Source organism: Mollisia scopiformis (genome assembly GCF_001500285.1).
Source record: "Mollisia scopiformis unplaced genomic scaffold LY89scaffold_6, whole genome shotgun sequence".
In the NCBI taxonomy this organism is placed as follows: Eukaryota; Fungi; Ascomycota; class Leotiomycetes; order Helotiales; family Mollisiaceae; genus Mollisia; species Mollisia scopiformis.
Genome location: NW_017263586.1, coordinates 1034077 through 1050945, shown reverse-complemented (window position 1 = coordinate 1050945; position 16869 = coordinate 1034077). Strand labels below are relative to the sequence as shown.

Sequence of the window (16869 nt, the reverse complement as noted above, 5' to 3'; positions counted from 1 at the left end):
AATATCCTGGCAAATGTAGAGTGGAGCGAAGGAAGCTTATCGACTTCTGACGCAAGCAAACAGCGGACAAGCAAAGCTTATGATAGAACACAGCGAAGGCACAGATGAAGATTTCGACAGTTGTGTCTTGGTTGAGTAGTGCGAAGGGTGACTGACTGGCTGGGCAATGAGGGTCTGAAAGCAGATGTGTTAGATGCGCTTCACGTAGGATGCACGATTTGTGGTGGCTCAACGTCTTGCGCTCTGCACAATCACAGAATCCTCAATTCTCGGAGATGTGGTCAATTGAGAAGTGAACCTGTTGATGTTGGGCGATCAGCGTGCAAGATCGCCCCTTGCTTCCCTGTTCTGCGTATAGAGAAGAGAGGAGTCGGAAAGAGCCGAGCATGCGCAGGCAGAAATGTTGGTTTCTGGTCGTGAGAGACTGGATCGATTCAGGCGTAGATCTAGAGACCCTTCGAAGGATGCCCATGTTGCTTCAACACCGAAAACCCTAGCAGATCCAAATACACTTGCAAGGAAGTGAGTGCCATATCTTTGCAGTCAGATCAAAGTTGACCAGTCAAGCAGCCCAGATTCACATATCAAGCGTGCGACATCCCAAGCCAGCTCGAATTCCCTAAACCAAACACATGATGCCCCCAAGGAAACAACTATCACCAGGAATGATGCAGCACAACCCAAATCGATCAGAGCACTGTCTCTGCGGTGACTCATACAAGCGGTCTTGAAAAGGATTCCTTCATCAATAACTCGATACTTGGCATTGAAAATGACTTAGTCATTGTCTCTTCGGACCTTTGGAGCGCAGCATACCGTGAAGCAGTAGATAGTCTTGGGAAAGACATACACCTTGCTATTCTCAAGGACGAGAATCTTGCGGATCTATTCAAACAGCTCGAAAAGATTGACAAAGAGGTACGCAGGAGTCCGTCTTCTTGAGAGGTTTGAGATATCTTCATGCTTGCCAAGTACCACTGGAGAGCTTCAAGCTGGCATTAGACCTCGCGAGTCCACTGACGAGCATTGAACCCGTTGCCGCAATGGCCTTTGGTGTGGTCAGAGGCGTAACAGCGGTGAGCTTATTTTACCGAATTTTACACTTCGTAATTTCTGCGAGAGTGATTAGGTAGGAAGCACTGACATACCTACTACACAGATTGCTATTAGCATTTCTACAGCTGATCTCGACTTCGCGAAGCAAATCGGGGAAATGTTAGAACAGCTCTCTTATATTGATGATTGTGACACGCTTGGCCAGAAAACAGACAAGAGAGATATGCACAAGGTATCTCCTGTGTATCTATTCAAAGCCTCTCTGACAGTTTGCAGGCACTCGTACTGGTGTATCAGAAACTCCTAGAGTTCTACATCACCGCATTTGAGGTTTTATCCAGGAAAGGAGTGAAGCTGGTGATGAAGATGATTCCGGAGAACGACTGTCTGCCAAACATTGTCAAAGAGTTTTCGAAATATGCTGACAACCTCTGGAACTTTGTGCAAAAAGCGACGTGGGAAATTGTTGAGGATATCAAAGCTATGCTCTACTATCATGAAAGGATGTTTTCCCACACTAAAATATGTTAAGTATAATCTAATCAATCCCTAGTTGCGAGGTGGTTAGGTAGTGAGAAGATGAGCCGGCAAAGCCAATACCATGCTTATTTACAGGAGATTCGAGTCGACGAGGCTTGCAAATTCTTGCTGAAAGATGCTAAATTCATTAACTGGCGTCACGCTACCGATTCCCAGCAGCTAGTGATTCTTGGCGATATAGGTTGCGGGAAAACTGTTATGATGGCGTATCTCATAGACGAGCTACGCCGACGAAATGAGCACCAGTTGCCTCAGCCCAAGATATGCTACCACTATTGCCAGAACGACGAGATTGGCCAGGCTATCTGCACATTCTCTGTCCTACTTCTATCACTCCTTGAACAGTTCTCTGGCTTGAAGAGAACTTTCTTCGAATGGTACCAGCAAGCCGCGGCTTCCGGAATCGAGCCAGCGACATATTTCAAGAATCCAAACGAATGGTTGCAAAAAGCCCTGGAAACACTTGATCGCCCACTTCTCCTTGTTATTGATGGTCTGGATGAGTGCAATAGAGCCTCCCGGAACAGTCTTCTCAAGTCGTTAAGAAATCTATCGCAAAAGTCCCCGAGGCTCAAAATTCTACTTTCTTCCCACCCTCAAGAAGAGATCTTCGAGCAGTTGAGCGGAGTGGCCAAGATTGCTTTGGGTTCTGACGCCGGGCGAGACAAGGTTATCGTTGAAAAGACAGTCGAGAGGCAGTTGTTCTATTTGTCGAAGGACGTTAAAGAACTCGTAACGGAGACACTATCTCGCCTGGCACAGGGAAGCGCTATTTGGACGAAGATGACAGTTGAGCTCATCGAAGTCCACGGCATCAGGGGGCTTGGTCCGATGCGAGTTTTCTTGGGGGAAACACCACAGCCTGAACAACACTGTCTTAATACGAATCATCATGAGTTGTTCAGCTTCACGAGACCGGTACGAGTCGGCACGGATGCTGCTACAGTATCAGAAGGTGGCGCTAGTGAGAACGGTAGTTTCTGGGACGAACAGCAAGAACCTCTGCGGGAAGCGGCGCGACTTGCGATCTAGACATGTGCCGCTTGTTGATCCGAATAGGTAAAATGAGTCCCCTCTCGGCCATAACACGTGATGATGATCAGAAGGTATTAAAGGATCAGCCTTCCGAGAACGAGCAGAGCATGTTAGCAATACTAAAATCACTCTGCGCGAAAAGTACGGCTGACCCTTAGTACAAAAGGATATTTATGAAGTTTTATCTAATAACAAGTAAAAAAAAACTATGATTTGTCTAACAATTTGTGAAAAAGAAGGACTTGTCTGGCAACAAGTTAAAAAACTATGATTTGTCTAGCAGTTTTAAGTAACTCACCTTACCCATCTATGTACAGCCAGCCCACTTATTGTCAGCCAATTCACTGCTGCACACCTCACTCACTGCTTCCCAACTCACTGCTACCCACCTCACTATTGCTATAGTGCTGCCTGCCCTCGATACTAACTAAAGTGGAGGAGGAGCGAAAGTGAAAGAAGAGCAAGCGTGAAAGAGGAGTGAAAATAGGGGAAGTGTAAAAAAGGAAGCAAACAAATATTTCACTAGCGCTGGAAAACTCAAATGAAGCTGAAACAATTCCCTTTTAATTTCCTAAGATCTTCCCACTGGCACTTATGTCTCTCTACCCCTTCCCTCGCCCACTCCTCCTTCAAGCTAAGTAGTACTGAGGGTAGGCGGTAGTGAAATGGGCAGCAATGAGATAGGCAGCAGTAAAGTAGGCAATATTGAAGTAAATAAGCAAAGACTGAAGTAGCTGATAATAAAAGTAAATTAATTATTACCCTCAGACAAATCCTTTTTTCTACTTGACAAATCGCAGTTTTTTTTACGAATTTCCAGACAAATCACTGTTTTTAAAGCATTCTAATTAACGGTTAGCCGTACTCGAGTCAGTAATGTGATGTGCTCCGCTTCGCTCATCTAATGTTCACTTATTAACAATTCATTCAAATAAAGCTCATAGTCTTAGTAGGAATGCCTTCTGTTCTTCTGTAAAACTTAAATCGATAAAAACGCTTGTTTGGATCTTCACTTGCGCTTCACCACTTGTGCTTCGCTCTCCAGTATCTTCTCAGCTACTTCCTAGTTCGACAAAGTTGAAACGGCCTGAGCCTTCAGAGTGAAGCGCTCCCTTCACTTCTTGTCTTGCACATGGCTCCCAGCCTTCCTCACATCACAATCGAGGTTCTTCCGCTTTTTTGCCCTCTCCATTTGCTACTGGACGAATAGCGGGCCTAAGCAAGACACGCTACAAGCTTCAAGACCAATTGACCCCCGTAACCTACTCTTCCCCTAGCACGCCTCACCTTTTGACGTTCACTTCTCGTCATATTTCCTCGCAATCCACTCTACACTCTCTACTTCTTAAGCCTCACCCTTCCACTACCTCTACAAGAATCCAACCCCAACGCTCGAGCAGCATTTGCGCTAGTCTCGTCAACAGCACAAGCGCAAGAGGTAGTCGAGTTCTGACAAGGACGTCGTCTTCACTTCACACGCTCTCTTGTAACATATTCACAGACCACTCCATTCTACACGTTCCCTAGATCTTCACAACCAACTCTCCACCGCTACAAGATCAAGACTCAATCTCGAAGGTCAACAGGGCACTCGCTACACCTCCTTCTTACTGTGCTCCCGAATTGAAGATCAACGCACGTTCACGAGCAGACACGCTCTTCGCAACTCCAACTTTTCACGGTTGCAAGCTCAAAAGTCGAAGTCCAATAAAGCACGCTCTACAGTCACCCCTTTCACTCTCTCGAAGCGAATCTCGAAGCGATCTCCCGAAGCGAAGATCAACGCACGTGTATTCGTTGACATGCTCTACACTCACCCCTTTCCATCTCTCGAAGCGATCTCTCGAAGCGAAGATCAACGCACGTCTATCTGTTGACACGCTCTACACTCACCCCTTTCCCTCTCTCGAAGCGAATCTCGAAGCGAAGATCTACACTTCACAACTCGCTCTTTCCACTGAACAATACCCAGATTAGAAGCGACGATTTCTTCACTCCTCAGCATTACACTTGATATCTCCTCTGCTAGGAAAGCGCGACCCTACTAGGTATGTGAACTTCGCTCGTGGATATGGCGTCTTTGTTCGCTCCTTCTATCTCCTCACTTCGCTCAAGGCACTTCCACTCCATGAGCCCCTGAATTCTTCACTCGCTTCTTTACTCCTACTCACTGCCCAGTGCATCTTCATGTGCTTCTACATAAGCATCCATTTCCTTTCACTTCACCACCTCTCTTCACTTCCTTCAACACATGCTCCTAACCTATCCTTCACTATTATCTTTTCCAATCTATCTCACATCTGCCTATCTCCCTATTCTTCACCTTTGTCTTGAGTCTCATCTATGCAAAATGCTAACAATAACAAGACTCAGTACACCTTGTCCCCGGGTACTTTGTGTTACATATTGCACCCGCCGCCATCATACACAGACGATAAAGGTCCGCCACTCGTCCAAACTTTCAACTTAGGAGTATCAAACCCTCAAGTTTCGGAAAAATCGACTTAACTGCAATTGTCCGGCAGCAGCAGCGCATTTATCACAATCAAGATGTCGGACACAAACTTCGACCTTGAAGCAGTTATTATTGCCCTCGTTCCTGAGAACATTCGGTCCAAGCCCCTTGATCTCACAATCACGAAGTTGGTTGAATTGAAGGACGTGATCAAGATAACTCTGGTCCGAAGCAAGCGCTATGGATCGTGGGACAATGGCACTGAGGATGGCCGTAATGCAATCAAGGAACTGATCTGGTTGTATCTCAACAACAAGGATTTGGGTGCTCAGTTCAAGTAAGTGTTCGCACTATCCTAGGACACGGAACTCCCGCTAATTAATGCTTGTAGAGGTGCGCCAGTATATGCGGAAAGTGTCCTGGATAATTTCGCAAACCCTCTGTTCAATCTCCCGCTTGAGGTTCTCAGATGCGGAGAGGCCCTGAAGTGGAAGTTCGAATTTTGCAACTGGGGCATAGTCGAATGCAAGAACGAAGATGACACATCCAAGGCAACATCGAAGAAGAGAAAGTCCGATGCTCTGGAGGATAACGAGGAGGGAAGTAGTGCCCTAGCGGGTGCTAAGAATTCAGCAATTGCCGCACAACCACAAGGTGTCTTTGTCAAGGCTCCGGACAACCACCCAATCTTCGGCTTGAACGGGATCATGCACCACATCGAGGCAACCAAGAGTGGAAAGAAGTCCTACCGAGTCAGCGCACATTACGCAGGCAGAGACTTCAGAAAATTTGGAGACAATGGCTTCACCGTTGGAGATTGTTGGGCATTGCAGATTGCTGCTCTGAGAGACGGTGTCCATGGTAAGTACTTAGCGCTTGATTATGTCTTTTGTAGCTATCGAACATTTTTCTAACCCTAATTACTATAACCAGGACATCGAATTGCCGGCATTTGCGGTACACCAGACTCTGGAGTGTACTCGATCATTGTTGCTGGCACATATGCGGACTCAGATCAGGACAATGGAGATAAATTGGATTATGCGGCCGCCAATGCGGAAGAAAGCACCGCATTGACCGCAGACCGTACGAACAATGGAACGAAGTCCTTGCTCCGCTCAATCACTACCAAGAAGCCAATCCGAGTCCTGCGAACGTCGACATCGAAGTGGCCAAAAGCACCCAAAGCTGGATTACGCTATGACGGACTTTATGAGGTGACCGGATCTGAGGAGAAGACGAACAAGAAGGGAGGAAAGTACATTAGCTTCAAGCTAGTGAGGATTGCAGGTCAGGTCGAAATTGCCACGGATAGACCTACGAGAGCTGAGAAAAGAGCGATCAGAGCTGTTCAGCGGGGATACTAGCTAGTGTAGATTTCAAGAAATAACAGAGCCATGATTTCAAAACCGAACAAAACATCCATCTCCAAAGACGAGTAGATGATTAATTCCAGAATCGTGTGGGTAACATTTTCAAAAACGAGTTGAGAAATAATGTTCGGCGTCGCCTTTGGTTGTTAAACAAGATTGATGATTTAATGAAGGAAGCTAACTCTAAGTAAAAAGCGAAAACCTTGATTATCGGCTGCTCGTTTTCAGTGTTCGGCGGACAAAGAAGTTTTATAAGAGTATCAATTTCGGGTCATGATATGGCATGTGATTTCTTAAAGCAAGTAGCCGATTGATGGTTGAGACATAGCATTGGTTACGTGAAATATAATTCACGATGAACCGCACGTCCTAGAACATTAGGAATTAACAAAATAAAGCATCTTGGAAAAATACCACAAAAACTTGGAAGTTAGACAAATGATGTCTTGTTACTGTACAACACTAGTTGACATTACAGACAGCATGCAAAGGACAGCTATAAGAATAAAGCACCTTATGAAGTACCACAAAGAACATGACATCGATATGCATGCCAAAACACCAATCATGGCTATGCATCTAAGAAATATGTGACAAAAACATCCCCAAGAACACCAGACCCATGCACGCATCAATGCTCCAGCCTCCGTGTACGTGGCTCCACCCAACTCCAAAAGATCTAGCTATAGACATTACCACTCCCTCCTTATACATCTAAAAACTCAACACCCTCTTCAAATGACTCCCCTTCTCACAATCACTCGGTATCGGCGGGAACTTGCCCTCTCTCTTCTCAAACACGGCGAGGATCGAGTTCACGGCGTCAAAGTACGCTTCGGCTGTTCGTTGGAAGCCGAGCTTGTTCCATTCTGTTTCTAAGGACGAAGATTTGATTTCGTCCCAGATGAGCTTCCAGTTGTGCAGCGCGGTCTTGAAGGGTGCGGTGAGGTGGTGGATGTCGGTGCTGGGTAGACAGGCCATTGGGTTCGAGAATGTGGAGGTCCAGACGTGGGTGTAGAGGACTATGTCTTGTCAGTCTTGCTCCATCATCGGGACGTACGGAGGACAAACAATGTATGAGCATTTGCATGTCAAGAGCAGTTAGTGCTCTCTGCCTCAAAGAACTAAGGTCTTGTTCCATGGACATTGGCGGAGTAAATAGATTGAGAAAGGCGTCTTTGATCTTCATGCTTCGTTTTGGCTGGATCGACTTCGCGACCATATCTTCGAAATTGGTCGTCTTGAAGAAATGATCGTCGGATGGGAACGGGAGGTCAATCTCGGCCCATTGGAAGCGAGGAGGAACGTTGTTGAATATGCCAAATGCATGATCGAGCATTATTGCTAAGGTTGCCGTTCTATACGCAAGTTAGCAGCGGAGAAGTAGGGAGGATATAGGTTCTGACCGAATGTATGATTCTTTCCGTATCCATTTTGTAAACGACGATTGATCTTTGATCTCGAAGTCAGGCGAATGCTGCATCGTTAGCACTTCGAGGTGGTGAAATATCTGCCAAAGTCAATATCTATAAAATAGATTTAGGCGGGGATGTTTACGGCATCAACTCGCGGAAATCTCTGCTGACGGACTCTCGTCCTGGCTACAGCGTTTCCAGTCCAATACTGCAATACAATCATAAGATATGCGCCTTGCAGCTCTTCCAATTGATATTGCAGCCATTCTTGGGAAGCATTATCCCCTTGCTTAACGTATGTTCGGCCTGGTAGTTCGTATTCATCATTAAGGCCCGGAAGAGAAAATATATACCATTCCATGGTGTCCAAGAGCATCTTAAGCTTTGCGACATGTTCCGTCTCTTTAGAGTACTGTTAAAGAAATTAGTTAATTAGGTAGGACATACTCCCTTTGCAAAACTTACCATAGCCCCAAGACTCATCAATGAAAGAACCAGAGGAACTGCAGCGTGACAAGGGTTGAACGTGGCTTCATGAACCATAGGCGCATGTTTATGCCAATGCCTGAAGTATAACTTGATCCATGCCGCAATACTGTCCGCAGTAATTAACTCCAGCGCCTGTAGTACTTCGGGAGGTGGTGTGTGCGGCGGATTCATGATATCTGATGCAAATTTCAATTTCGACCTTATATCAAAGGCTCTCTGCTCAAGGACTCCGCGGTCGAGGAATAAAGCATCAGGTCCGGACCATAGTATCATATTTTCACCCGGCATCTGCCAATTGTTTGTTTGCTGTTCAAAATTTGAGAATTCCAGATGGCTAAGAAGGACGTCTATATTGTTCTCTTGAATCATATGTCCGTACTCTTGGTACACCGATGCATTACCTGCTTCTCCAATTTGGTGAAAGTTTCGTACTGGAGGATCCAGACTTGAGAAGCCATCTGGTCTACTATTCGGACTTAAAGTAGTCGACTTAGGAAATTCCTGGATGAAGTCCGACTCACTAGGACAATTGAGTAGAAATCCAATCGAGTTCCTGTCTGAGCCAGTGTCTGGGGTCGACGGATTCGGGGTGCCCTCTGGACTTGACGCAACTGCTGTGATCGCAAAGGTCAATCTCCTTTCTATAGCACCCAGCTCCATATAACAAACCTGACGATCGAGTCTTGACACATTTCCTACCAAACTCTGTGCATTTCCCGCACGGTACGTTGTTGTCGCACTTAACTTTCAACCTCGAACATTCGTCACACGCATGACGTTTTCTGCCTCTCTCCAGCGAACTTGGAATTGCCGACGAGCCTCTTTTCTCACATCGACTGAAGTGGTCTCGAAGAACATCGCTATAGGAAGTATACAATGAGCGGAGGTTATTCCGATTGATATCGGAGGACGTACCTGCGCTTGAAAGTCTTGGAGCAGAATTTACAACTATACGGCCTATCGCCGGAATCTGAGAACCGATATCAGCGAGCCGCATCTGAGAAGCATGTGCTTCCTTTCATCTCCAAGATCTACTCACGTTGCTGCTGATGTCGCAACAGATGGGCTTTCCTGTATACCAGTCAGTATGGACGTTTCGACAGAGATCTCGGAGCCGAAGAGCAAATCCCGAGGAGTTGATCACGAGAAACGTCCTCTTGGATGAGCGGCTCTCGACGATGATGTCCAAAAGAGAGAGCGAAGGGGCGGATGTGACCTTTGGAATTTCTTTCCGCATTGATTGCAGGTCGACAGGCTCTGAGCCTCCATCGTGACGGAACCATTGTGTTGGAACGGGAGCGAGCCGTTGACGAGAGAGTAAGTTCATAGTTTCTTCGGGGGACCTTGCCTAACCTTGCCAACCTTGCTCACCTTGGACGATCCCGAGAGCGTCAGTTGTGGGGATTCTGCGGTGTCTTGGCACACCCCGCCTAATGCGCCACATGATAATGAAACAGCGTCGATATGTGGCGCGTCCAGTGGTGGCAGCTTATTACCGATTAATTCCTCTTGCTCTCGGACATAGACTTCCTGAAGCAGAGTAGGGTGCACCGAGCACGGCTATGACGGATTCACACAGCTATGCGCGCGAGCATGAAGTTCCTTGATCACAAAAGGGCAAAATTTATCCGCGTGGTTTAGGCGTGAATGGGTAATCCCAGAGACTCGATTGGAAGGGAAGGGCCATATAATAGCAGCAGCAGCAACAGCCGCAGAAGATACAGTAGAGAAGATAGCATCTGAATCACGGTCTAGGTATCTATAGGCGAATTTGAGTCAGGCCTCAGCTGTCAACGAGGGCTAGGTTCCGCCCTATGAGGCTCGCCGATCCAATGATCAACTCTCCCAACGCAGAGGAGTCTCAGACAAAAGCTGGAATCCTGCGGCACAGCATTACAGCTGCGGCAGGTACGACACAAATCTGGTAACCCGGCCACGCCATACTCCGGACTCTCGTACAGCAGGCGACGGAAAGAGGGAATACTCCGTGCTGAAGCGTTTGAGAGACATCCATCATTTTCCATTGCGAGCAAGTTGTCAGAAACTCAGCTGGCGGCACCCGCATCTTCCATCCTCTCGCATTGAGCCTCATGACGGACAGCCACCGCCAAAACTTACCTAGGGCACAGAATTTGGGGCAACCCAAAAGCCTTGACCGATTATTAGCCCACTCTTGATTTCTCCGGCGTCCCTGTGTGTTCCAATGCGACGGGTGGGTCTGATCGGGAAACATCCATCCGATGAAACCAAATCTAATCTTGATCTGGAGGCCTCACTCATCAACGGCGACGTTGCTTTCACTTGCGACATGGAATCGACCGAGTTCGGCGGAGAGCACACTTCCAAGTGGACTGCAAGCCACAAAGTGGACAATGATGGTAGAAGGAAATGTGGAAAACACCCTGGGAAGGTGAAGCGAAGGAGGCGGAAGTTGGGAATATTCCCATTTCTTACCGCTCTTGTCCATGCGCCTCATTTGGTGCCGGTTTATCCGAAAACGAAGAGGAATTGACATGTGGGGTGCAGTAGTACTGGTAAATCCGATTTCAACATGCAACATTATCTGGAACGTGCCGAGGTGGCTATATATCTTGGTAATCAAACCATTGCGCAGTAAAGGATCATGAGAAAGTTTGTGGGGCTCTACCAGACATTCATTGATCTTTGATGCCTCTGGAAAGGAGAGAATCATCAAGGTAAAACCTAAGGGGTAACTCCTCCGACCGTCATTCATCCTTCGATAAGGGCACGCGCTCTTTCTCGTTCTCGCTTCCCCTTTTCTCGCCGAGCTACAACCGAGTACATGTAATGAATCCTACAAAGTTATTCCGGTCTACCTCGAAAAATACAGCGGTAACACAGCTATGCGCAGCTACAAAATATACTTTCAGCCAGAGTCTGTAACCCGTTATCCAAAACGCCATACCATGTCAAATCTCTCATACCCTCATTATGTCATTCAGCAGGTCGTGTAATAGTTGGAGGCTTGAAGCTCTGGTTCTTTCGATTCTCCCATCCGTTCATACTACGTTTTACTCCCAACGTCTTCCTAGCAGCAGACCCGCTTTGTAGCTTGTCCATACTCGTCTCATGCATAGATACTACTGGACGTACGAGCTTCATTATCGGTGGATTTGATACCAACCCGGGCTGTTTTTCGGGAATTGGTTCTATTCGAGTGACCCTTGGCGGCGAACTTGACAAGAAGACATAATCATTCCGGTGGCAATCCTCAATGGGAACACTCTGTCGTGGCCGAATAATCGTCTTGCCGCCCCCCAAACGATGATTAGCAAGGGATGGCGCAATTTCGATCGGCCTATCGACAATAGCAAGAGGCCTTGGTAAACAGAAAGCGGCTGCTACTGGAAAGTTTGAAGTCTCAGTGCGGTTTGTAGTGGTCTTGGGTGGTTTTATATTCACAAGTTCTGCGACTTTAGGTTCGGGTTTACCCAAAAAGCCGAACAAAGTCCCCTGACCCTCTAAAGATTTGGACTTAGCTTTGGGAGCTACTTTTTTCCTTGCTTGTGATTGTGTATCTTCGGGAGCAGGATCCAGCGATGTTGCGGCAGCACAATCTACTGCCTGCTCCTTGAGCACCTGCAAATGCGAGCCGGCGCTCACAAAACTGGACTTCATGGTAATCGACGCAGACGTGAAACTGGCGGACTGGTCCATTGTTGTATGGTACGCAGGCTTCCAGTCCGGTGCGGATCTTTCTTCTATGTTACTCACCGAACGATTCATCTCTACTCTTCTGCGTTTTGGTGCTTGCTGACCCATCGTAAAGCTCGGATTGCCCGCCATAGAGTTCCATCTCGAAGTTTTTTCGTCCTTATTCTCCTCGCCATTGAGTGGGAAAATATCGTCTTCCATGCTAACCACGAACGCAGAAGATTTAGAAATTGATGTGGCAGACGGCAAAGCACGTCGGAGGATCTGTGCCATCGTCTGAACGGTTGACGATCTAAATGATGGCCCTCTCTGATCAAGAAGAGGTGCTAGGGATGTCGCACACAGGAAAGGAGACAATGTCGTCAGTTCTGACTGAGAGTTTTTGACAGGGTAGCTCATGTATAAGAGCGCTTTAGCCCTGGTCATAGCGACATACAACAGTCTCCGCTCTTCGTTCGTGTCCTCGGCCCTGGAATGGGGGATTGAACCTTGGTACGTGGCTGGTATGAATACGACAGGCCATTCAAGGCCTTTGGCAGCGTGGATCGTAGAGATCGTGACTTGTGCAGTTGCTGTTCCTTCATCGTTCTTGACTTCTGAAGCCAATGCTACATTGGCAAGAAACCTCGAGAGATGGTCCGGCCCTTCATCCTGATCCAGACCGTCGATCTGCGGTAGAGACTCGTCCTCGTAGCTACAAGATACCAGGTCTTGGAAGTCAGTGGCTTGAGTGATGAGTTCTTCTACGTTGGCCCATCGTGCTTTATGTATGTCGGAATGGTGTTCTTCTAACCATGTCTCGTAGTCTGTCTTCAACAATATGAATTTGATGAGCTCTGGCATAGTCATTCGCTCTTCTTCCGGTGCTGTCAGCTTCCCCCTTGCCGTCAAAATGATGTTGACGAAGCGGGAAAGGCCTTGGTCAGTCTGTTTCGGAAGCTTGGTCTTCGCGCTTTTCTTGCCTTGCACGAACCCCAAGATTAGTGACCACAGAGTTATCTTAGACTCGTCCGCTTCTTCCAAAAGAGATTTGATGGTACTTTCGCCGATTCGTCTTGAAGGAACATTGATGATACGTGCCAGAGCGTCGTTGTTGTCTGGTTGATTGATCACCCTCAGGTAGTCCAGTATAGTCTTGACTTCTAGTCTGTCATAGAATCTCAACCCACCTGCAACATGTCAGCTTTTTCGATGACCTGGATAGACTTCATGGAGTGGAAACTGAAGCCTTACCAACCATGCGGTATGCTATTCCTGCTTTGCCCAAAGCACTTTCTATCAACCGAGAGAGTGCAGAGGAGCGTAGGAGAATAGCGAAATCGTTTAGATCTAATAGTTCTCCTGTCAATCCCTTAATCCTCTGAATCTCAGTGATAATCCACTCGGCCTCCTTATGAGCGTCACATAACCTCCGAAGAACAGGGCGAGTTCCCACTGCGTGGGTAGCAAGTAGTGACTTCGCAACTCTTGAGCTATCCTGCTCAATAATATTCAGAGATGTGAGAAGAATGGCTCCCGAGGACCTGTAATTCTCTTCCAGAGCGATCGTCACGGTCTCCGGATACATCTTCAGTAATCGTTTATAGTTTTTGACTTCTGCGGCCCGGAAACCATATATGCTCTGATCTGGATCTCCTACGATAGTTACCCTTTTTCGATGGGCAGCAAACAAACGCATCAGGTCGAACTGCACGATATTGGTATCTTGAAACTCGTCGATGAGTACCGCCTCGACGTTCGAAACACATGAGGGATGATATCGGAGGAGGTCGACACATCGGAGGAGGAGATCATCGTAGTCGAGGAGATTTGATCTCTTCAACGCTTCCTCATACTCTGCATAGCAGATATCAAACTCTTGTGCCTCGACCGTCTTCGCGCCAGACGTGTTCTCATTCTCCTTATCTCTGTACCTAGCACCCCTTGACTTCTTCCCACTAATCCGTGACCGAGTGATCTTCGCGTCGATAATGAAGTTGTTCTTCTTGATAATACGTTTTATGATCGCCAACGAATCTGCAGAATCTGCAATTCCAAAATCCTTCTTGATGTCGATGAGGTGGCCGTATCGGGCAAGATATCGTCGAGCAATGCTGTGAAAGGTTCCGAGGACTAATTTCGATTCCATGCCATTCCCAATCAGCTTCCCAATCCTCTCCTTCATCTCTCGAGCGGCTTTGACCGTGAACGTCGCAACGATAACGTTCCATGGCTGTAGACCTTGTGCAAGCAGCCAGGCCGTTCGTGAGGTTAGCGTATGTGTCTTTCCACTGCCTGGCCCCGCGAGTATAGCCAATGTATCTGCGAAGGATGATACAGCAGCTTGCTGAGAGGGGTTGAGGTGTGCAAGCAGGCCATGGGGATTCATGGTTTTTGACGCGCCGTGAGGGAGGAATGCCTCAACTGGGTGGTAATCAAATCGTAGTAAACTGCTTGTCGCAGATACATTGAATTGGCGGCGGTCTTAAAACTCAGACATAGCTTCTGTTGGTGAATTGATGCGAAAAACAGATTGTTGTTGTGTGGTCAACGCGTCAGACAATCGCGAAATCTGCACGATCACGTGCCCAGCTAAGTATTAACGCCGTATAACTCTTTGGCTGGAATGGGAAAGTAGGATACAAATCATAGATAATCTTCTTATTACATGAGGCACTGACTATTAAGTAAGTCACGAAAGTAGTGAAAGCAAGCATCCAAGGCTATTGAGATTCGGTGTTGTATCCACCCGCTCAATGATTGCAAACTATAGAGCTATTGAAAGATTGGACAGTACGAGAGCATCACATTGAAAGTTTTCATGCTAACCAAACCGAAACTACTGACTTACAGATTTACTTGCGGACTCAAGGTCCGTGAGCTGAAACTTCGACTTTCAGCAAGTCGTTGGCGGCGACGTTTGGACGTGCGAAAGCATGATGTATTGACAACGGACACTTGCAAAGCTTTCAAGACTTACTAGATGTTCTTCAGATTCACATAAACTTAGTACCTATGCTCGAATATGCTTAGATTGACGCTCAATTGCTTACCGGCCTAGTAAAACTTCGATAAAATTTTAATACGGCACTTCACAATTTTAGGCCCTTGCAGTGAACTCGCTAATTTCAGGGGCTCGCTTACATTGTCACTCGAAGGAACAAAATGCGCAAGAGGACCTTATTATATCGGTATGATGTGCTGAGCTTCTTTTATTGTCGCTATTATAAGTACATGTAGGTAGAATATGGACAACTAAGGTGTCGATCAACGTCCCTGCTTCGTGTATTCGGTTTTGAACTGAGTCTTTAGATGTATACATCTCACCATGACCTAGTCAATCCACGCCTCATTCTTTTTAAACGAATTGCTCCAACTTGAAAAGTTGGAACATTCAGATTCGAAAAAAGATGAATTTATCGAAGAGATGACCACATGTGAGTCGACAATTCAAGTTTTTCAAAGTGGTACTTGTGAGACATCACTGAAGACATAGCTAAACCCGAACGCTACACGACGTGGCACACCTCATCATCACCCTCTCTCCAAAACCACACTTATCATTCGCAACCAAAATTCATCATCATCACCCCCAATCCGACCATACCCATGATCTTCTTCAAACCCACACCCACACCCTCCTCCAACCCAACGACCCCACAAACCTCAAAACAACCAGCACCCACGGCACCCTCCTCATCCACCAACTCGCCACCCAAAACCCCTGGTTCAGATCCGGATTCCGCACCCCCAACTTCACGATCCCGCCCTAGAGCTACACTCACTTCTAACCTCGATCCACGACCTGCAATGCGTACCAGAAACAAACGCGGAGCTTAAGCGGGCTTTTTTTAATGAGGCGCAGAGATCGCAGGAAGGTGTGGGTTTGTATTCGGAATTTTTGGGGTTAGATAGGGCGCTGAAGGGGTCTTTGGTGAATAAGAAGAGGGTGGATCATGTTCAGCTTTTTAAAGAGGGAAAAGCGCTTCTTGTGTCGGTTGAGAGAGTGAATAGCGCGTGGTATGGTGAGAGAACGGCTAAGTTGAATCGATTGTTTGACGAGCGCAGGGCAATTCCGGAAAGTGCAGATGACTGGGACGAGGGTACAAAGGCTCATGGGACGTAGATTTTAGTGAATTTGATTCTGCTGTTTGTATATTGTTTGCTGTCAATATATTTGTTTTATTGTTAACAAATGCTACCTATGATTGTTAACGAAGATCATATCTCTTCTTTATTCCAGGAGTTCAAGATGTTAATATCTGTTCTGGATTTATCCGTGCCACCTCAGTGACGGCACCCGGCCGCAGGGGGCACCACATATTGAACCTTCTGGCACTGGGCCCAGCATCTCTTCGCATAAAGCTTGATATTCGGTGGTGAGGATTCCGCTGAGTCCACTGGGTGTATTTATAGGCGGGATTGTCGGCGGCGGTCGGGGGGTCGGCGGTCGGCGGCCGTTGGTAGTGAAGTTTGGTTCCTTGGAGGGTTGAGTCACTGCTTCAATAACAGTAGGGTTTTTGTTAAATTCACTCTCAAATCTAGGTCCAAAGAATAGTTCTGAAGGAGTATATATACCTAGGTACTCGGTTGCAGGATAAATTGATTGAGAAGTGCTATCTTCAGTACAAGGAGAAGCTAGATGGAAAGAAGCGTGTAGTTTCAGCAACCAAGTAAACGTAAATTCAGAGATACCATTGGTATATCTATATGTTCCAGCATACCCTCTCTATATATACACCAGATCCATCCATCTACCTTTACGCTCATACATGCTCGCTTATCGGCAACAGGATACAGTAACGCTAATATGAACAAAGGGAACTTTTGAGATGCCCTCGCTTAAAAAGTA

General features: G+C 46.8%; 5 protein-coding genes across 5 annotated transcripts; 3 read left to right on the top strand and 2 right to left on the bottom strand.

Moving 5' to 3' along the window:
* The first annotated feature begins 1188 nt into the window (after positions 1-1188).
* Positions 1189-1932, top strand: LY89DRAFT_682313 (uncharacterized protein). The gene is made up of 2 exons (XM_018214481.1): positions 1189-1288; positions 1333-1932. Exons 1-2 carry the CDS (start codon positions 1214-1216, stop codon positions 1585-1587), a joined length of 330 nt encoding a protein of 109 aa, XP_018074959.1. The 5' UTR covers positions 1189-1213; the 3' UTR covers positions 1588-1932.
* On the top strand, positions 1189-2628 carry LY89DRAFT_779348 (uncharacterized protein; the record flags this gene model as incomplete). The annotated part of the gene is made up of 2 exons (XM_018222283.1): positions 1189-1288; positions 1333-2628. The coding sequence occupies exon 2, from the start codon at positions 1636-1638 to the stop codon at positions 2626-2628; it is 993 nt and encodes a 330-aa protein (XP_018074958.1). The 5' UTR covers positions 1189-1288; positions 1333-1635.
* A 2553-nt stretch (positions 2629-5181) lies between these two features.
* Positions 5182-6453, top strand: LY89DRAFT_666263 (uncharacterized protein; the record flags this gene model as incomplete). The annotated part of the gene is made up of 3 exons (XM_018212890.1): positions 5182-5423; positions 5478-5947; positions 6020-6453. 3 exons carry the CDS (start codon positions 5182-5184, stop codon positions 6451-6453), a joined length of 1146 nt encoding a protein of 381 aa, XP_018074957.1.
* A 720-nt stretch (positions 6454-7173) lies between these two features.
* Positions 7174-9632, bottom strand: LY89DRAFT_578525 (uncharacterized protein; the record flags this gene model as incomplete). The annotated part of the gene is made up of 9 exons (XM_018208948.1): positions 7174-7481; positions 7531-7817; positions 7866-7969; positions 8017-8286; positions 8340-9000; positions 9038-9223; positions 9279-9333; positions 9403-9434; positions 9580-9632. 9 exons carry the CDS (start codon positions 9630-9632, stop codon positions 7174-7176), a joined length of 1956 nt encoding a protein of 651 aa, XP_018074956.1.
* A 1379-nt stretch (positions 9633-11011) lies between these two features.
* Positions 11012-14533, bottom strand: LY89DRAFT_682311 (P-loop containing nucleoside triphosphate hydrolase protein). The gene is made up of 2 exons (XM_018214480.1): positions 13272-14533; positions 11012-13207 (listed from the first exon to the last, which is right to left on the bottom strand). Exons 1-2 carry the CDS (start codon positions 14404-14406, stop codon positions 11319-11321), a joined length of 3024 nt encoding a protein of 1007 aa, XP_018074955.1. The 5' UTR covers positions 14407-14533; the 3' UTR covers positions 11012-11318.
* Between the last annotated feature and the right edge of the window lie 2336 nt (positions 14534-16869).